The sequence below is a fragment of the Artibeus jamaicensis genome, unplaced genomic scaffold, assembly GCF_021234435.1.
Source record: "Artibeus jamaicensis isolate MK-2021 breed Jamaican fruit bat unplaced genomic scaffold, CSHL_Jam_final contig_490, whole genome shotgun sequence".
Lineage (NCBI taxonomy): Eukaryota > Metazoa > Chordata > Mammalia > Chiroptera > Phyllostomidae > Artibeus > Artibeus jamaicensis.
In genome coordinates, this window is record NW_026521861.1 from 22004233 (window position 1) to 22025253 (window position 21021).

The 21021-nt window shown below is 59.3% G+C and overlaps 1 protein-coding gene across 1 annotated transcript in view; it reads right to left on the bottom strand.

The window, feature by feature from the left end:
- Positions 1-21021, bottom strand: part of TCERG1L (transcription elongation regulator 1 like) — an 85206-nt gene that overhangs the window by 54969 nt on the left and 9216 nt on the right. The window contains exon 4 of the mRNA XM_053668614.1: positions 10989-11168. Coding sequence (XP_053524589.1) covers positions 10989-11168 — 180 coding nt within the window. The remainder of the gene's footprint in view (positions 1-10988; positions 11169-21021) is intronic.

A 21021-nucleotide genomic window follows, 5' to 3' on the forward strand; every position in this document is an offset into this window, starting at 1 on the left:
CGCTCCCACCAGGGAGGCTGGGCCAGAGGGGCGGGGCCTGGCCGCAGCATTGGCTCCGCACTGGCGCACCTGGAGCCCCTGCCTGGCGGCCCCGGGAGCCAGCGTGCAGGCAGGTGTGAGCCTTTGTTCCCTGTCACAGGGGTGCCCTGGCAGAGCCCACACACCTGGCACAGGTGCCTGAGCTCCCGGAGACATGAGCTCTGAGAACAGAGCACCTGCCGTGACCAGGCAGAACGCTCTCTCCAAAGGGCAGCCCACCACGGGCTGCGGCTCCTGGGAAGCTGGGACACAGGGGGGCCCAGGGCTGAGCACGGACACTGGACACAGCCTGTCACTGTCCCCCAGCACAGGAGTCACATCCGCAGCTGCCTTTTGAAGTGTGATTTTATGCCTTCACTCGGACACAGCCTTCACTGGACGCAGGAAAACAAATAACAGCCCTGAACGGCTCACTGACACGGGAAGAACCGAAGATCTGGGGGCAGCATGGGCCCGCGAGGGGGTGAAGTGAGCGTAAATGTCAGCAGACACCTTATCTCCCAGAATAAAGGCTTGTCGAACACACTTATTTATTCATTATCTCGAGAGAGGGCTCTTTGCAGAGAGGGGCAAGTGGTCAAACGGTGGGAACAATCGGGCCTCTGCAGACTCCATGCTCAGCGGCTTCCGTGTGCGGGGACGGCCCGACCACGGCTCTGCCGAAACAGGGCGCGCGGATGGAGGAGGGCGAGGGCGCTGAGCGGCACCTGCCGGGGGTGACTGGGTGACCTTGCTCTGGACCTGGGCCCAGCGGCCAGAGGGTGTCAGCCTCCACCTCCCCCTTGGGGGCTCCTGGGGTGTGGCCCCCGCTGGAGAGGCAAACGGAGCCCAGAATCCCAGACGATTTTTCAGAACTAATATTTCTCAGTGGGCAGACACCGCTAGGAAATCGGAGCAAAGACAAAAGGAGCTCAGTTCCCACAGTATCTCTCCAAAAAGAAGCCACGTGCCACCTGGGAGCCCACAGGGACCGCAGTGCCTGTGCCTCTTCGCGTTTGGAGTTTTGAAGATGATACAGCATTTCTCAAGAGAGTGATTCAAACAAATATTCTGCAACTTGACAACTATCAGTCACCTTTGAAGGCAAGTGAGAATTTTAAACACCCGGGAAACCGGAAACTTCTTTTACCCGGACATTCCTGTCGGATGCGCCCCAGGCCAGTGCCACAGTGAACGGGGAGGGGAGGCGGCCCTGAGCCCGAGGCAGCCGAGGCCCAGGCGCAGGTGGCGCAGCAGGAGTGATGCGGCTGTGGGGGGACAGCCGCTCCGGGAAGGGGCCCCGCCCCGCCCCCGCCGCACTCCCATTTGCTTCTTTTTGCTTCTATTGCTCCAGCCTCGGGAGACACATCCAAGGAGAGCCGGCCACGGCCGGTGTCAGAGGTTTGCTGCCTCTGTTTCCTCCCCGAGTCCCGTGGTCTCCCGTCCTACTCGGAGTCTGTAACCCGCTTTGAGTTTATCCTTGTAGGTGAAGCAAGCAAGGGTCCGGTTTCCTTCCTTTTTCTTTGCATGTCATCTGGTGGTCACATCACAGGGATACAAATGTGGAATTACTATGCCGCACAGCTGAAACTGATACCATACCGCATGCCAACTACACATAAATAAAAAGCATTTCAAGTCGACTAAAGTGTAATAAGGTTTTTTGAAACATCCACAAAACTAGCAGCCACCAAAAGAGCAGGCTGTGGGCGGGCTGGGGTGGGGGTGCCAGGGCTCTGGTGCACGGCCGGTGAGTGCGGACGGGGGTAGGAGGGGTGGCACCGGGGCTGCCGAGGGGCGCCCAGCACAGGAGCCGGCGCGGGCCCCATGTGAAAGGCACGGGCCCTTGTCAGGAGCCGACCAGCAGCCGTCCCTTGACACAGTCGGACGGATGAGATGCATCTGCACAGCAGCGGCAACTGTGGCTGGACGTCCTGTCTATCTCTCCCTGCATGTCTGTCTTTGCGATTAATAGGTGGTGGGATTTTTGGACACCTGCATTTCAGGTCCGATGATCTACAGAATTCCAATGAAGTTGTACAAAGTGATTTCTTGGCCATAGAACAAAAGTCCCCCCTGATGGGGTAGCCCCCGAACATCTAAAAGTTGATGGAGTAACAGCCCCTCCTCTACCTTGGACAGGAATATATATTAATGGGATTAGACAGTTAAAGAAGCAGGGGAAGCTGGTTAACTATTACAAACTGAGCCTGTAGAAAAATAACCAAGGAGTTAGAGTCCACAGTGCATAAAGAAACATTCTAGACAGAAAGACAGATAGCTAAGTTAGGCACCACAAGGCCTTGTAATAAATTTCCTGTAACCACTGCTCAGTCTAGCGTATCCTTTTGACCCATGCCAAATTCTAAGAACCTTAATAAACAATAAGACATTTAAAACTCTGTACATACAGCTATTTCTAATTGTCCGATTGATGGCTCTCATGGTCACAATAACCTTTGTTTAGCGTAACTGAATCTATGGAACTTCATGTACTTTTCCTAGTTACCTCTGTATTGATTTTTTCTGCCTAACTGATCATGCCACGCACCTGTTCCTTTGATGCCATGTAACAATCTCTATAAAAATAAAGCTTAGATCAAACCCTGTGAGTTCGGTCAGAACCACAGAGGCTGGCTGCTCTCAGGCATCCAATCAGGTGTCTGACTCTTCATTCGTCACCTGCGCCGTCCATCCTTCGGGGACCCTGAGACCTGCCGAGGCTGGACCCAGGCAGACCCTGGCTCGGAGGCAGACACATGTCCGAGAGTTAGGAGGTTCAAGTTCAGAGCAGGCGGCCCAGGGAGGGGACTACGCTGAGTGGGCAGGTGGCTTGGGGTTTGCGTGGACGGGGCTCCTGGCAGAAGCAAAGGTTACTGACAGTGTGGTGGGTGGGAGGCACTGGAAGAGTCATGTCGGCAAGACTCACAGTGGTGGGAGGGTGGCGGGGGGCAGATAAAATTAAAAGCTGGCTCGAGAGGAGATGGCAGCTGGTTCAAATACGACATGCCCCCTTCCCGCCCAAGCCGGGACTCTGTCTCAGGGCTGTCCTTGACAGATCTGGTCCATGTGATCAGATGGGGGGGGGGCAGTTCTCCCCTCAGCTCACAGCCACTGAAGTCACATCACAGTCGGAGCAAGCTTTCCCTCTGCAGGAAGCATCGGCGTGACGCGCAGATGCATGGACTCTCTGGCCCGGTGGCCCCGGCCCTGCTCGCCACCATTCACCCCCCCTCCGCCCCCGTGAGCAGAGGACCACAAAAGGCCTGGCCCACCCGCTTCTCAGGAGCACAGGTGGTCAGGCATCTTCCTGCCCAGGACACTGTGGCCTTGGGCAGCACTGAGGCAAAAACTGGGGTGACCACAGGAAGAAGTGGGCTCTGCGGGGACCAGGGTGGAGAGGGCTGGCAGGCTCAGGGCAGAGAGGACCCCATTCAGGGCTGGTTTCTGGGCTCCAGCCGAGAGAGAGACCCAGGGACACTGTGCTGGCATCACCACCGACCATGCCCGGGGCCTGGAAACAAGCCTGAGGTGGTCATGTCCTCGTGCGGAGGGTCAGACTTTCCCGGCACACGTCTGTGCTGAGGGAGGGCTGGCAGGCCTTCGCACACTGTCTGAGGGGCGTCACTGGTGCCACCACCGCCGGCGTGTGGAGCAGGGACCCTGGCGTGTGGAGCAGGGACCGCAACCCCGGCCCACACTGGAAAGAGCGCCGGCGAGATGTAATTAAAGGGTCTGGAGCAACAGAACCACAGGGACAGTGGTAACTGCCAGGTTCAACCCGCGTGGCAGTCCTGCCGAGCTTAACCTCTTTCAGTTCTTTGGCTTCGTCTCTGATTAATTATTTTTAGAAATAACCGGCATCACAGCCTGTTAGCAGGCTTAACTAACAAATCGGGAAAATACCGGAAGGCTAAGTGTCTCCAGCAACTTCACTCTCTGCCATGTGGGTTTGCACCCCAGGGCCCCGCCCCGCTGCTCTGCAGGTCAGCCAGCTGCCGCCCTGCCCGGAGGACCACAGGCCTCAGGGTGACCTCGGACCACGCACAGGGGCCAGCCGGGGGAGTCGCTCTGGCTCCGAGGTCACCTGGCATCCTAACCAAGGGCGGGCCCGAGGTCCACCCTGGCGGAAAGGAGGCAGCGCGCACGTTGTCAAATCTGGGAAGTGTGCCGACCACCCAGGGTGAGAGGGGGCTGTGCGAGGTGGGGCTGCGAGTGGCATCGGAAGGCTGGTCTGGTCCAGCGAGAGGCCTGGGAGCGGAGGTCCCCGCGGTGTGTCTGGTCCAAACGCACACAGCGATCAGCACGGAGCCTGACTGCACGTTCCTGAAACTATGCTGATTCAGGCAAGGGCAGCGCGGAGGCTGCAGAGAACTAACCAGTCAGTGTCACCCATGACCCCGACCCCGTGACCCTCAACCTTCACCTTGACTGAAAGCCATCAGGAGTCCGGGTGCTCAGCCATAGCTCCCCATTCTTCCTGCCCGGCGTCCTCCCAGGAGCGGCCCTGATTTCTCCACCACGAGCTCAGCGTGCAGGGTTCAGCCCTGCTGCGTGTCAGGTAGCCGGACACTCTCTGGTTCAGTGACACCCTCTCCCCCCAGGAGGGACATTTAACCACTGGGCCACAGTGGGTCCCCACGATCACTTCACCCCGAGCAGTTCCAGTGAGCGTCGGCATAAGGCCTCCCCGCTGCGGCAGGCTGAGCGTGGGCGCAGGAGCTGGGCGGGACTGGCACACCCTCCGTGAAGAAGCAAGTCCCAGACCACAAAACCCGGCTCTGGACAAGGACACGACAGCAGTTTCCCTAAGAGGCACAGGGTTGAGCAGCCGTCACCACAGCCAGCGTGAGAATATCTGTCACCCCCAAAGAAGCCCGTACCCATCAGCCAGCACTTGCCTCTCTCAGCCCCTGCGGCCCCTCTGCCCGGGGCAACCTCCAGTCTGTCTCCCGTCTCCAGGATTTGCCGCCTCAGGCCTGCGGCGGGGCGACTTGCATTCCATGAAGCGTGTTTTCGAGGTGCCTCCGTGGTGCGTGTGTGTGCACACTTGTGTTTCTTCATCGCTCACTAAGTTCCGTTGTATGGACTTTGTACGTACAATCTGACGTGCAGTTGATGGGCTTTGGGTGGTTGCCACTCAGGAAACGCTGTGAGTGACGCCACCGCGACCCAAGCCCCGGGGACACGTTCTAGGGTGGCCAGAGGTTTGCTTCCTCCGGATCGGAGCCACTGGGTCCCTCGGGGATCCTGCTCACCGCCCCGCCCCTGCCCCCCCACCGAAGACCTTCCAGACGGCTCTCCACGGCGGCTGCACCACTTCACATCCTGCCCGAACCGCACAAGGTTTGGGTGTCCCCCATTTCCACCAGCACCGGTCACTGTCCCTTGAGTGAGCTTGGCCTGCTCGACAGACACAGCCGTGTCTGACTGTAGTTTCTGACTTGCCTTTCTTGATGATTAGTGATGCTGAACATCTTACCTGGTGCCGTTCTTCTGGAACTTTCCAAATCCCCAAAATAATGTCACTTGTGCACATGTGAGAACAAGCCAGCATCTTGTGCTGGAGCGGAGGAGGCTGGGGGCTCGCGTGGCACCCAGTGTCCAGAGCACAGAGCTGCTCTTGTCCCCTCGCATTCCTTTCTGGGAAAAACATCCAAGACACAGAGGCGCGTCCTCGGTTCACCCGCGTCGCAGCACACGCCTGCACTTCCCTCCTTTTAAAGCCAAAGGACAGTCCTTGGCCGGCGCCCACACCCCACGTGGTCCCTTCCACATTTCAGCTGCTGTGAGTGAGGCTGCAGCGAGCACGGGCATCAGACAGGTCGCGGGGACACGGGCCCAAGGTGGGAGGGCTGGGTCCCAGGGCACCTCTCGGTCGGACTCCAGGCCCCCGCCACACCCTGCTCCACAGCCCCGGCACCTGGAAGTTGCCTTGGGGATGCTCCCTGAAGCCGCTCCCGCGTGGCCTCTGGGTGTCCGAGTACCACGAGCAGAACACAGTCCCGACTCAGGCCATCAAATCAAACGGCCTGCACCCTCCTCCGTGGGCCCAGGCCTCCCTGCAGTGTTGAGCTCGGGTGAGAGTTGGGGCCAAAGCACCTGAGCCCGAGGACGCCCGGGGGCTCCTGTGGCCCAACTGCCCCCTGGAGTGCAGAGCTGGGCGCCTGGTCCCTGCCCATGTCCAGCCAGAGGCCCCTCCTCTATGCGGCCTCCTATGGCCCTGGCCACTGCAGCGTCTCGGACGGCACTGCTGCCACGGGTGAAACGGAGGGCCCGGGCAGATCCAGTTCTTGTCGGAGCGAGCACGCCACGAGGACGAGCACGCCACGAGGACGAGCACAGCACGAGAACCAGCACGGCACGGGGACGAGCACGACACGGGAAGGAGCGTGCCACGGGAACGAGCACACCACAAGGATGAGCCACGAGGATGAGCACGGCACGAGGACGAGCATGGCACGACGATGAAAACCGCACAGCGGCCACGCCTTCTTCCGGGCATTTCCCATGGAAGCCGCAGCCAGCACCCTGTATCCGTCCCTCCCACGCCGCCGACCTGCCCACTTCCCTCCCAGCCCTCCCAGGGCCTGTCCGAAAGTGACCCTCAGGAGACCCTGGGAGCGCCAGGGGCAGGGCGATACCCACTTGCTTCGGTGCAGAGGCAGCCTCTGGGGTCTGCTGCGTCGGCGCTCTGCACACTCGGCACGAGCACACGCGTGTGTCTGCGTGCCCGACACGCTCCCGGTTCTCTCCCCCAGAGCAGACTGAGGGAGCGGCACCGACGGCGGCTGCAGTGCCCGGCGTCATCGCGTGGAAGTGAGGGAGGAGCTGGCCAGTCCCGCGGCGGAGGAGGGCCTTCCCAGGCGGGTGGTCGGGAACAGACGCCCCTGCCAGCAGCGGGAGCCCCTCCCACCACACCCACCGAGTAGGCCGTGCGCCCTGCGTTCAGACAAGTCTGCGCCTTCCATGCCTCGTGCGCTCAGCTCAGGCCAGCTTGGCTATGGGTGGCCCGCGTCCTTAATACGAGGTCATCTGTGGGTGACAAGCTATAGAGAGTCTTTTTGTTTGTTTGTTTAAATCTAATATTTTAACCCCAGATAGCTGCTCAATCCCCGTATTAGAAACGCGCGTGTCTTCCTCACAGGAGCCAGCCGAGTCTTGGGCCTGGTGGAGTGGAAGTAATTATGTGGTTACAGTATTTTTGTCTCTGAAATGTTCATATGTATTGTGACATTTTTCATTACAGTGGAGGAGAAAACAATTCGCAGACAAGAAGAGGAAAGACCGCGTCCCCACGGCCGGGCTGGGGTTGTGGGGGCCGGTTTCTGGCTGCAGATTTCTCCAATGAGGCCGCGCGTGGGGCCCCGATGCAGGCACTTTCCGGCTCGTTCTGCCGCTCAGCGGGGGAGGGGGAAATAGGCGCTTCCCAGCTGCTCGATGGCAGGACAAAAACGTGAAATCTAAACCTTCAGTAGCCGGGGAAGCGCAGGACAGGTGGTGAATGGCTTCCCGGGCAGATGGCCGTTCTTGATCGTTGCGCTGGTTGCGAATTTGCTCTGCCCGCGGCCGGAACGCTCCCTCACGTCCTACTTTTTTCTCCTGAATGGTTCCGAGATGGTGGGCAAAGGGTTAAAACCCACCGCCATGGTTCTCACAATGAGTCACCTTATTTATGTCCTCGGACCGGGCAGATGCCAGTGTGCAGCCATCGCCACCCTCCCGTGCAGGTGGGCGCCCACCCCACGCCACCTCGTGCCCAGGCCCACCCAGCACCTGGGCCGTGACCCCTGCGCACGGTCTAGACACAGGCTGAGGCCTCGCTGGCGAGCAGCCCCGGCTCTGCGGCAAACCCTCCGGCAGGTCTTCCTTCCTCCCCCCACACCCGTGGCGCGCTCCTTACAGACCGGAAGTGCACAGGACGCAGGGACGTGTCCCTCCCGGGCGCGTTCCTTCTCCGACCTGAGGTTCCAAGGCTTAAAGGAACGGTTGGAACTGAGGGAGATCGAGGCTGAGGCCCACTCCAGGACCGGGCAGGGCGGCTGCCACTGTCCCCATCAGCCCCTCTCCTGCCACAGCCGCATCGGCAGGCAACCCCACCGCACCCCTCCCACCACCGCCTCTGCTTCCGGAGTGGACCTGTAGGAGGGAGGACGCCGGCGTGAACAGACCGGCTGGAGGCCGGTCCCACCCAGGAACGCCCGGGGCCTTCGGGGGAACAGCAGCAAGGACCAACCCAGTTACGGGGCCAGCAACCCTCCAACAGAGAAAACTCCCTTGAGGAGTGGGTTCCTCGAACACGCATGTTCTCTGACACCCTGAGTCACGGCGAAGGCGTGAGCTGTTAGCATGGCCCGTGGCCAGCCTTCCCGGCCCCAAGCTGTTTCCCTCGGAGCCCTAAGGTGACTGGCCCACCGACCCTCTGGGCGTAGGCAGCCATTCACACACTGATACAGGCCCTGCAGTTTGAGCGGAATTCTAGAACGTACACCAGGGCTTCTCAGCAGGGGCCCTGCTACCACTGTGGGCCAGCTCACTCCTCACCCCAGGGTGCTGTCCTGGGTGTGGGGGGACCCCAGGTCTCTCCCCACTAGAGCCAAACCCCAGTAGCAACCCCCCCCAAGATGTCTCCGGCCATCACCAAATACACACCGGGGCAAAACTGCCCCCAGTTGGGAACCAGCACGCTCAGCCGAGGGGGACTTGGCGGCTGCCCCGCCCACCTAACAGAAGCAGGAGCTCCCTGCCCAGCGCAGACGGCAGTGTCCACCTGCAGGCACGTTCAAGTTCACACACCATCATGAAACCAGTGCGAGAGTGGGGCGAGTTCCCCGGGGCAGCTGCCTTTCTGCAGTCGTGCTGACCCCACCACTCTGTCTCCGCCCCTCCCCCAGCCCGTGCCCCGCCCAGGAGGGGTGCCTCCTCCCCCTCTTCCCCCGCCACCTCCTCCCCGTCTGCTCCAGTCCACCCACTCTGGGCGGGGAGGCCGGGGACTGCCCAGCAGGCTGCCCGGAGCCCCACTGAGAATGCTCCTCAGACAGTCAGCTCTTCCACTAGCTTCACTCCAGAGCAGCCCTGACACATGCAGCGTCCCCCTCGGTCCCCTCTGAGCCCTGGTTTCCAGAAACCTCACGGAGAAGTTCTGCAGAGCTTTTGGCCATGAATCCCGCCCATCTTGGGCACAGGCCTTCTGCTGAGGTTGAGCAGGACAGCCAGGAAGACACTATGGGAGGCTGCATCGCCCACGGCCCCTCACCAGGGACACCTGGCAGCAACCCATCGCCACAGACGCCTGGGACGGGCCACCAGGCTCAGAGGCCACCCGCCGGGCTGGGGTCCAGACCCAGCCTCCGCCTGTATTTCAGTGTCAGCCCGTGCCTCCACAGTAAAGCGAGGCTTTCAGCGCAAATGGACCGCAGCCAACACCATAAATGCAATTTCAGAAGCAGCCTTCGGGGCCCGCCCCCCGCATCTCCTGACAGCATCCGGACAGTTACCGGAGATGGACGACGCCACTGCCCGTCTGTCCCCCACCTGGGTGCACGTAACGGCGAATGGGATTCCAGAGCCTTAGACGCCACAGACGTGGAAAGATGCCTAATTGGGGCGTCACTTTATAAATCCTGTGGAGACACGCGAGGGGAAGCCACCCCTGGGCTCCATGGTGTTTGGTTCTTTCTAAGATTAATTTTCTTGAAAAATAGTAAGTCATCCTTCGTAAACGCCAACGGATTGATGGATCTGAACCAAAGTCTTGACACAGCTGTAAATTATGTTCCACGCAAGAGATTATCTCTGTGGCTCATTCATCTTCCCATCGCGCCCTAAATGCATGTGCACGCACGTGCGGAAATGGGGGAAAGATCCTGTTCTTGAGAATACAGTGTTCTGCCAACCAGCTAATTCATCAGCCCCGCGGACGAACGTGGAAGCCGGGGGGCCGGTGTCGGGCGAGGCGAGCGCGGCAAAACACGCCCCGCACAGGAAGCAGCCGGGTCTTTTCTCTCTCCCCCGTAAACTCGTGTCTACGGCCACCCAGTGAAGTCTCCTACTGCCGGCAACCGAGCAAATGATGCCAGAACTAGAATTCTGGCATTATCCCCGGGGCCGAATGAGTACTAGAATTCTGCGGGACTTCTGTTCGAGTCAGCGCACGCATAAAACGTCAAAACTAAAGTGAGAAAACTAGCCCGCGAGACTCGAGTCCCTGCTGAAGGTCACAGCAGGTCAACATGGCTGCGTGTCAGGGAGGGGACCAAACACTCATTCACAGGGACAGGCTGGACGCGGGACGCTCTGGTTACAGTCCACAGACACCGGTGGGCAGTGGTGAACACTTGCACCATGGAGGCGCCCCATCCAGGGACTAGGACCCTCCTGAGCCCCTGCGTGCCCAGCTCCATCCAAGACACCAGGACGTCCACCTGCCCTGGGCCACCAGGGACTGTCAGAGAGCACACCCACAGCACTAGGACTCAGTCGCCTCTGTGGCCATCTGTCCTCTGTGACCGCAGGCTCCGGCAGGCTTCCACCGGGGCCCCGCTGAGCTGAGGGGCCCGGCCGACAGGCCCAGGTGGGTGCTGCCAGGTGAATGGCTTGGTGAGCTCCCCCGGAGACCCCCAGCTTACGTTTCCATCTCGTACTGGCCGAGACCACCGTCTGTCTCCCAGCACCCTGCCTCTGCTCCCCCCACCCACACTCCGCGTGAAGGAGCCGGGGACTTCTCGGGGGTCCTGCCGCACCCCCGCCCTGACGCGTCAGTAAGGGAGGTGCCGCTTCTCCGGCAGACTGTCGGCTTCGCCCCGTCTGCCCCGTGCACCGGACGAGACCCTGTGCGTGGACCGACGCCGCACACACCGGGGCTCCCTCCCGCCCTGCGCCGCCCCCTGGAGCCAGCTTGGTGGACGCCTGCGGCCGGTCCCTCCCTGTTCCCCACGCGGTGGGCTCGGGAACAGCTCAGGCTCACTCACCAGAGAAGGGGGCGGTCCGCAGGGGTATTCTGATGGGCGCCAAGGTCAGGAAGCGGCAGGGGTGCTCCTGGGAGGGGGATGGGCCCCCAAGTCCCTCAGGGTCCACGGAGACCATGGCCGCGGCGGCGATGGCGATGGCGGGGCTGGTGCTGACAGGCTTCAGGCTGTTGTGACAACCACCTGCAGAAGAGGGACAGGAGGGTCAGCATGGGGACACCCGGGGCCACAGGAGACGATGACACTACAGGACACGCGAGCACCGGGAACAGGTGGGAACGAGGAGCTGACCCCCTTTCTGGGACACGCAGACCATGTGCCGTGATAAGTGTGGTGAGTTTTCCGAACGTCGAGGGCGCGTGTGACAGTCAGCGAGTCCCAGCACCAACTACCACCCATTTCCTACAGAGCCGGGCCTGGGCTGCAGGGCGCGTGCGCACCGTACGGAGCCAGAGATGATGGGGAGAGTGTGCGGGTGCTGGGGGCAGGGGCTGCTGAGGGCCCGGGGACAAGGCCGTGTGCGAGGGGACGGGAGGGGCTGTGCTCAGGCAAACAGGGCCCCGAGCCGTGGCTGCCGCCTGACCAGCCACCGAGGCGGGGAACCCAACCCCCGGCTCAGCTCCCGGCGAGGGCCCAGGCTCCACACACAGACTCCAGCTGGGGCTTTGGGCGTTACCAGAGGAATTTGGAAGTCTCCCTACGTCTCTGCTCTTCCTGTGAAACTTTAAAAAAATGGAACCCTCAGTCCCTGAAATAATGGTGGTTTCTAAGGAGTATTTTGTAGGTACCGGTTTATATTGATGGTGGAAATCTTGTTTGCCCAGCTCTGGAAAACAATTTAGAAATTGTTTTCTTAATCCTAACACAGTGCGCAACTTGGCATTTCCCTTTGCGCGCCTCATCCACCTGCCCGGTGCCCTCAGAGGGCGGTTTGCAGAGAGAAACCAAAGTCATCGGCAAAAGGCCCAGTTGCCTGCAGGGGGCTGTGTCCACTCGGCGAGCCCAGCAGCCAGTCCCTCCGCATCGGGAGGAACGGTCAGGGCCCAGGACGGCTCCCGGTGTGCGCAGTAACATGCAGACCCCAAAACCATCTCTCTGCCGACGCTGCGTGTCCACTGGGCCAACACCGCTCCCTCTGGTTGGCTCGGGGCCGAGCACTTTAGCTCACGGGGACAGAGCAAAGCTCAGGGAAGGTCACCCTCAGGACCACACCCACCAGTGGGGACGCACGGTCCACACTCTCCTCGTCGGTTTGCTTTATGCGAAGGCTGCTGTGCCGTGGAGAAAACTCGAGTGGGGGGAGGTGGCTGGGAGCGGCAGTTGGGCTTCAGCCCCCAGTGGGGTGGTCAGGTGGTCAGGAAGCCCGTGCTGGGAGATGTTACAACATAAACACATCCCATTATCACCAAACGGCCTTCCCAGGGCCAACGGTGAATCGGAGCCCAGGGTCCCAGGCCCGGGACCAGCCACACAGATTCGCCACACTGGCCCAGCAGCCCCCACGTGACAGGTGTTGTCTACTTTAAAAACCACGACCTGCACAACCGGGCACAAAAAAGTCAACTTCCACATCCGTTGCCCCAGAACAGACGTCCGGGGTCAGACGGCGTGGCCGTTTGGATGTGCGTGTGCCAACCAAGGCAGTGAGTGTGAGAACATCAGCGCCCGGCTGCACCCCGTGCAAACACATCTGTTCGAATCTGGTTCTCCCCCTCCACAATGAGTGTCATTTCTCCGTGGGTGTCCTCGTGGGGCCCCACCCACCCGTGCGCCCTCCTCATCCAGCCCACAGGTGCGGCCGGGCGGTCAGAGAGCCCGAGCCCGAGCCCTCGGGGACCGCTGCCCGGGGACCCCCTTTTGCGGACCCCCCTCCTGTCCCACACGGGCTTGCTGACAAGTGAGGAACTACCGGTGTTTTCAAAGAAACGGCCGCAGAAGCAGAGGCTGCTTTGTACGTGGACGTGCAGGGACGGTTCTGTCCCCACGTGATGGCTTTGTTGTCCAAAGAGATGTGTCCACTGAAACGGAAACCCAGGAAGTAAACGTACCTGCCGGTGAGAGAAAAGCACGCGGGGAGAGAGTCTGTAACTTTGGGGTTCGTTTGGTTATTACACAGGTACCCTCTCCAGTGCGCTCCCGAAATCGGCGGAATATCATCAGGGAGACGGGAAGTCGATACATAACCGGCGCTGACAAGTGTTTTCCTGACTCCTCTCTTCCCTGCCCACCCCCCGCCCCACAGTCAGGCGTCTACCCAGTACCTCTGCACGCTTGACCGCACACGCTCGGGAGGGAAAGGTGACGCCAGGGTGCAGACGCAGACAGACGGACGCCGCAGGGACAAGCCATCGCAGAGCTGAAGGCCGCCCCAGGACGCCGGCTGCTTCCCGAGAGGGCCGCTCCGCTGACCCTCGGAAGAGGTGCGGGCGCTCAGTAAACTGTGCTGGCCGATAAACAATTACCGAGACTCGCTTTCCCCAAAGGGCTGCGAGAATCCCTGAGTTCAGTAAATAACAGTGAGATGAGATGGGCCCAGCAGAAAAAAAGAAAAGAAAAACCCTGCTAAGCCAGCTAAGAGATAAGCCAGAGATGCTATCCCACACGGATTACTTATAAAAATCAATGTTTTAAGCAAAACAGTGATTAACCATGCGCTTGCCTTGGAGGGGGCCACCGCCTCTGCTGCAGCCCCTGCACCCCCCTCGCTGAACTTGACAGTTGTTGACCGTCACCGTCCACCTTCTGCCACCACCCAACCTGCTGAGCGCTGTCTGCACCTTCCACCCGGAGGAACCCCCGATAGACACTTGTCCCTGGGGTGCCACCAAAGACGGCAGGCTCAGGGAGGCCCACGGACCTTCAGGGAGGCCACAGACCGGAGCGGTGCCAGAACTCTGCAGGCGGGCCCCTCCGTGCGGGGCGCCTGGGCCACCGGAGAGTCTGGGAGGCTCTCCGCTGGGCACCCAGCTGGGGCCCCGTGCACAGGGGCCTCTGCCAGTGGCTGGCAGGCCGACTTGTGTAACCGCCACCGGCCTCGGCAACATGGCGGGCAGGGGGGGGGGAAGGGTGGGGAAGGGCTTATGTCGCCTGCCGTGCTCACAGGCACCCTGGTAGCGACCGACGCCCTCCTACAACTGGAACCCAGGCAGAGCCCCGATTTCTTTTTAAGGATTAAACAGAGAAGAAGAAAGACAGAGGCTGGTGGCCACTGGGACTGGGACAGCGGGACACTCAGAGGCTCCAGAACCTTCTAGCATGAGGCCAAGTGTGGTACAAGTTCAAGACCAGCACTCAGAGTCCCCACTCCAAGGTTCCCACTCAGGGTGCCGCTTAGTGGCTGGGGGCTCTGCCTGTCCCCACTCCCGCTGCCCCAGGCGTGCCACAGAGGGTCACTGCTGTGCCGTGCGGAGGACAGACCGAGCTGCAGGACCCTCGCCCCAGCCCAGGTCCCCGTGCCGAGCCCAGGGATGTTGTGGCACTGGGGGGTCACCACTCACTGAGGTGAGGTCGCAGCAAAGAAAAACTACTCAACATGGGCATCTACGTCCACACACGGGACGGAGGAGAAGCCCGTGGGTCCAAGTGTCTGAGGCTGCTGTAGGAGGGGGAGGACCTCGGAGCCCCGGGCTGGCCGAGGAGGGTGTGGGGCCAGGGACAGGGTGGCCAGAGGGGCTCCTGCTGTGGCAGAGGCCTCTCCTGGTACGAGCTCACCCTGCTGAGCCACAGATTCAAACCCACAGGCCATCGCTGGCTCACCATGTCTACTGAGCAAATGAGCTCAGCTCCTGTGGAAGCCGTGTGGGCGACATGTCCACCAGCTGGACGCTGTCCAAGCAGAAGCAACGGTGCCCAGGACAGGGACCTGGGACGAGGAAACGCAGCATGACCAGTCCTTTCAGGAGACTAGTGAGGGGTGCTCGCATCTCAGGGACCACCCAACGAGGGTGCCCCCACGCATGGTAGAATGTTGCTGAACGAGGTGAGCCCGGTCCTTGCCTGCTGCTCTGGGTGTCCACACCTCCAGCTGTTTCCGGGAGGAGGCACCGAGTCCTGGTCTCGTTGGTTTCCCGTGAGCTGGGCTGTTGTGCATGTCAGGGCCGGGCTCCCTCCGCCGTGACTGGCCCCGGGAGTTCCCCTGGGTTGTCGTCTCTGCCACCAAACGTGCATGTGGGCGAGGCGTGGGCGACCCTGGCCCGCCTCCACCTGCCAGCCCGGTCTGTGAACTGTGTCCGCTCACAGAGGAAGGCGGCCCTCAGCCCCTCCCCCACTGGCTGTGACACACCCTGGGTGGGGACAGACCACAGACCGAACCACTCAGGGCGGCCCTCTGTGGGATGCTCCCTGTTAGGCAGGGTGGGCGCTGCCACCTCGGCTGGACCCTGAGGACCCAGGGTTAGGCTCGCAAAGTGGAAGGTGGCGCCTGGCGCTGCGGCAAAGCTACCCCTGGCCAAGATGCGGCGCGTGGTGGGAGCCACCGCTGGGCACCGCCTGTGTGGAAGGGGTGGCCGACCCCGTGACCCCCTGTCGGCATCACGGGCAGGCGAGGGCTCCAGCGGCCGCGGCAGACACGCCCGCTTTCTACGGCCCGAAGAGGAGAGAAGCACTCGCCTGCGTCTCACAGCTTCTTTCTGACGATAAAAGTGATACGCGCTCATTAAAATAGAAAGTAAAAGCTATCATGCAGTTGGGAATAAAAGCACCCCTGACCCCCGCAGCCAGGAGTGACCTCAGCAGCAGCACCTCGGGGGTGTCCATCCGTCCATCCATCTGTCCGTCCGCCAAAGGGGGGCGACGTGGGTGTGAGGGCGTGTCCGGAGCTCGGAGAGTCTGGACCATCCCGTCCAGACAGGGTGTCCCCGCTTTTATCAGCTCTCACTGAAGCCGGACAGGAGCATTGGCTCGGGATTGAAGAATCTTCCGGTGCGACTTTCCCGGAACCTGGACTGTCCGTTTCCGACGGCCGCGCATCACCATGCAGCAACCCGGTCATTTCGTCGGGGACATTTTCGGTTTTGTTCTCCCCTGGAGGTTGCAGGTTGGCACGTGTGGCCGCCCACAGACGGAGAACCACCGGGTAAAATTATAGTCACACTTGACAGGGCCCGAAGGCCAAATGGCACACCCGTCACACACTCCTTCCAACAGTCGTGCAAGACCAAACACACTCTATTCACGACAGCAAAAGGTGAGCAGGGCCGAGGGCTTTTGAAAGGCGATGCTGATTTAATAACATTGCGTTTGCTGGTTTAGATTTGCATTTCCTGAATTACCTGTGAGTGAACCACATTGTGCATAATAATCATAATTACAAATAATTTATAATTTTCTGTGAGTCATCTCTTTATGTGTGTTTTATTATGGTAGTAGAATATTGTCCTCCATAACAATTCTTTTAAAACTTATTACATGAAATCATATGTAGATTACTTCATCAGTACCTCATTTTAAAAACTGGTGTAACTTTAGAATTAGTCCAATCCCTCTTATAAATTCTTAAAGCATATATTTATTTATCTCAGGTGTGTATGCCATGACTAACACTTTTAAATGTATTTACCTATCAAGAAAGTAATACACACAGCCTTGTGTTATATCCATAAAGAGTTTGAAAAGAATTGGACCTCACGGAGCTCCGCTTTCTTCCCAAGCCCACCTCGAGGCTCTCCAGTTGAGAAGTAATTCAGCGGATCCTCAGTGTCCTCGTTTAACATTCAAACAGAAGCGAAGGTGGTGCTCCGGCTGCCAGTGCTGATGGGCGCGGCCGGTACTCAATCGCCGTCCGTGCCCCGGGCGAAGCTGGCTCGCTCCCCACTGCAGCGTCTGCGTGGCTGCTAATGCGCAGGAAATGCACCGTCTTCTGAACATCTGTGTTTTATCCCCCATTTTGCCAAGCTGTCCCTCAAATCCTGAGAGTCGTTAAGTTGAATGCCACGACTTTTGACAACATAGAAGTGATGCACATCGAGTGGCATTTCCTACTTGTGTTTCCTTTCTTATTGCGTGGGCTAAGACTCCCAGCGAGCCGTCAAAGTGAAAGTAAGCAGCAAACGGCTGTTGTGAAACAGCCTGACGTGGCGGAGTTTGGCCACGTTTCACGCATCGCGTTGGGCGTTACCTTCCTGCAGCTGGTATCACGTCTACAGTCGGGGGAAAGAACAGGTTTTCTTATCAAACCCACTCACCCTTGTCAGTGCTTTTCCTATTTTTACACATTTCTGCAACCACGAAAGGCACGCCTGCCGCTGAATCCCGCAGGCATCACTGTCACCTCACGTTCCAGCGGGTGTCTCACGGGCATCTCTGTCACGACACGGCCACGTTTTCATCAGCACGTTCAGGGTTGCCACGGCTCCCTTCGCAAGTGAAATCTGGCCACATAATTGACTCGTTTTAATTTTTGCTGTTTTCTAAAAGCAACGGGAACGAGGGTAAACAACTTCACAAGGGTTCTCCTTGGAGCTGGGAGATTTTACCAGTGATGCTGGAGGAGGGTCAGGTGTGGAGGGGACTCGGGTGAGGGGCCGGGGAGGACAGGGCCACCGCACACAGGCCCAGGCAGAACGGGCCGGAGACCACGGCTTAGTTTACGCCGGCAGAATATCCCGTCGTCATCCAAGTGGAATAGCGCGCCCCTCCCAGAAATCAGCTCATCTAATTACAACATTAAAGTTTACGAACGTTGAGCAGAGATGTTTCTCCGTGTAATGTATTTTTTTCTGACCATGGGTGAGAAGAGTATTTTTAAGCAATTTAATTTGTTGTGTTTAAAACTCTGAACGTCTGCCTCCGTCTCGATCCTGTGCTCCCTCGAGTTTCCCCTGCGTTCTCTCTCACTTCCTGACGCCCGGAAGTGCGCGCCAACTGGCCCTGCTCACGGGCCTGCTCACGGGCTCTCACGGGCTCCCACGGGCTCTCACGGGCTCTCACGGGCTCTCACGGGCTCCCACGGGCTCTCACGGGCTCTCACGGCCCGCACCGCCATCCCTCCGGGCTCTCCATTTGCTTCCTAGGGCAGCTGCCCACACCTGCGCACGCTCGTGTTTGGCTCTCTGGTGAAGGTGATTGTACTCAAGGTGCCTCGTTGGTGGGTTCTGGTCGGTCTGTCACCGTCAGGCTGCTGGGCGCGACCTGGTGGTCCGTCTCCACTTTCCACTTCGCTGGGTCGTGGGTGCTGAGAGGCCCTCAGTCGCTCCGTAATTTTTTGGACCTGTGCTTCACAGCATTATTTTTTACCCTTTTTTCCTTCAATTGTCATTGCGGACACTTCCAACAGTCACGTAACAGAGGATCACGCGATGAGCCCCACGCCCGCGCCCACCACCTGCCACCACCGCCCGCCGGAGCCCTGACGCTGCCCTCGCACACCCAGCCCCACGCTGGGCTCAGGGGCACTGGGACGTGCGCTGGGACACGCCCCCACCTTCCCTCCCAAGCTCCGGGTTCCTTCAAAGAGAAGCCTCAGCACAGGGTTCTCGTCACAGCTGCAGTGACGGCTCCTGGACAGCAGCCAACACGCAGTCGCTGCCCGATTTCTCCAGTCGCCTGTCAATTCCTTCTCTCAAACTAGAGTCACACAAGATTCACACACTTCCCTGAGCGTGTCTTCAGTCTCTCTTTAGGAAAAAGTTGGGTGCATTCAGGTAAAATTTACATTTGGGGAAATTGGCTCTTTGGGGGCGACCAGCCCTCCGATTTCAACAGAGCCAAGTCACACAACTGCCACAGGCGGGCAGCTGTCAGCACCCCTAACCCTCTGCCCCCTTCCCCGTCATCAGGACCCTCCCCCAGCCCCACCCCTGGAAGCTGCGGAGCCGTGTCCAGTCTTAGGTCCTGAACAGGGCAGCCCGCAGGGCAGGGAGGTTTGTCCGGATCATTCACGCTTTCGGGATCCAGCCGCTCGCTGCGTGTGCCCCCGTCCACTCCGTGTGCCCCCGTCCACTCCGTGTTTGCAGGTGCCCGCGCTGGCCAACCCCTCGCCAGGCGCCGGGCAGTTAGATCGTCCTGGCTGCTGCTGCTCACACATGGAGCCACTCCGACACCTGTGCCCAGGCTTTGGGGCGGACGCGTCTGTTTTTCTTGGGGAAACAGCTCAGGGTGTGCCTGTAAGGAGAGACGGCCACACTGAGCCGGAAGTGACCGTGACACGTGGCATTCCCGCCAGCCAGCTCTGCACGTGTCGGCAGCTCCCCGAGTCCCTGGAGCCACAGCCTCTTCGACAGGCATGCGGGCGCTTGGGGCGGGGTCGACGTGCGTGCTCTGAGGACGGATAATCCCGAGTGCATTCTCACAGCTGCCCTGCCGTCCCCGCCTCTCTGCTGGTGGCGTGTCTGGTCACGTGCCGTCCACGTCCAGTGGGCTGTTTGTTTTCTTAATGTGACGTGTGAGGGTCTCTGTATACTCTGGATATCAAGTCTTTGTTACATATATGTTTTGCAAATATTCCCTTTTCATATTTGGCTTTTCTTTGCATTTAATTTAAAGTATTTTCCAAGAACAGTAGCATTTAACATTGAAGTCAAATTTGTTGACCCGTTTTCTTTTATGGCTCATGATTTTGGTGTCACATCTGAGAAATCTCTGCCTGATTCAGGCTCACAAGTTCCTCTTCTATGTTTCCTTCCAGAGGTTCCAGGGCTTTTATTTTACAACCACATCTACGGTCTATCTTGAGTTAATTTTTGTGCACGATACAAGGTTTTGGTCGAGATGCATTTCCTTATTTCAAAGGCAAGGGCTCGACTGTTTCCTTGGGACGGGAACGTTTATTCATTGGGACGGAACGGCCCTCGCGCCTTCGCCCAAACTTGACTGAGCACTGAGCACGTACGTGTGACACTGTCTCGAAGGCCTGTTGTTCTTTCTGTCGATCTTTGTTCTTACGCTTCCGCCAACTGCACGAAGCCGGTGTTCTCGCAGCTTCCTCACAAGCATTCAGATCACTCAGTTATGAGTCCCCCACTCTGGGTTTCTTTCCCAGAACTGGCGCTGCCCTGCTCCCTGTGGCCTGCCACACCCACGACAGGGCCAGCTGGTCGGCGTCTGGGGAGCTGGGGTTTTATTTAGGATCGGCTGGAATTTACGGGCCGCACCTAACGCCGTGGTCTCTCTGCCCACTAGCACACGGAGCTCGCTCTCTCTCTCTATCGACATCTGATTTCTCCAATCGATGTTTTCAAGTTCTCCGGGCACATATGCTGTTAGCAGCCTCATCTGTAGGTGTGTTACGTTCCTGGTGCTCCGTGGCCCCACAGCCATATTTCCACTTTCAGTGGTTCACCAGAGCAGCCCGGGGCCACAGCCTGGGGATGCAGCAGAACGTCCCGCGGCCCTGACCGCTGGAACCGGCGGTGTATTCATACACAGCCCCCTCTTCCCTGCGCGGTTGTATTTCTTCCCCCCAATCTGTGTGCTCTCTGCGCTTCCCCCCTTCCTGCCGCAAGGGTGCGGCCTTCCCGTGCTCCTCCGCAGTCCTCCGCACCCCAGGCCAAGCGCCCGCCCTGTTCCCCGTCTCAGAGAGCAGCGGGTGCCCAGGGAGCAGGACTTCGCCTGCAGCTCCTTCGCAGACGCCCCTCTTCTGTCTGATGAAGCCCCCCTGAATTCTGAGCGGAATTAGAGGTGGGTGTGTTTTTTTAAAAATCTGACCAGATTTGGGGTTTCACAAATATATTTTCTGCATCTATTGAAATGATCATGTGGTTTTCCTTCTTTGTTGTTTTGATGAGGTGAGTAACACATTTTCTAAAGCTGCACCGGCATCGCGTTCCAGGAAAAGGCCCCGCTTGGCGGTGATGTGCTCCGAATTTTGTACATTACTAATCTCGTGTTGGGGATTTCGCGTTTATGTCTGTGAAGTATTATCCGTCTGTAGTGGTCTTTTCTGTAACACCGCTCCAGCTCCCGTGCCTGAGGGATGCTGCTGTAAAAAAAGAACTCGGGAAACGCTGCTCCTGCTTCCACTTTCTGAGGACGTCTGCTTCACGGTGGGGTCGGCCCCTCCGCGGGTGTTCGGGAGAAGCGGGGGAAGCCGTCGGGGCGG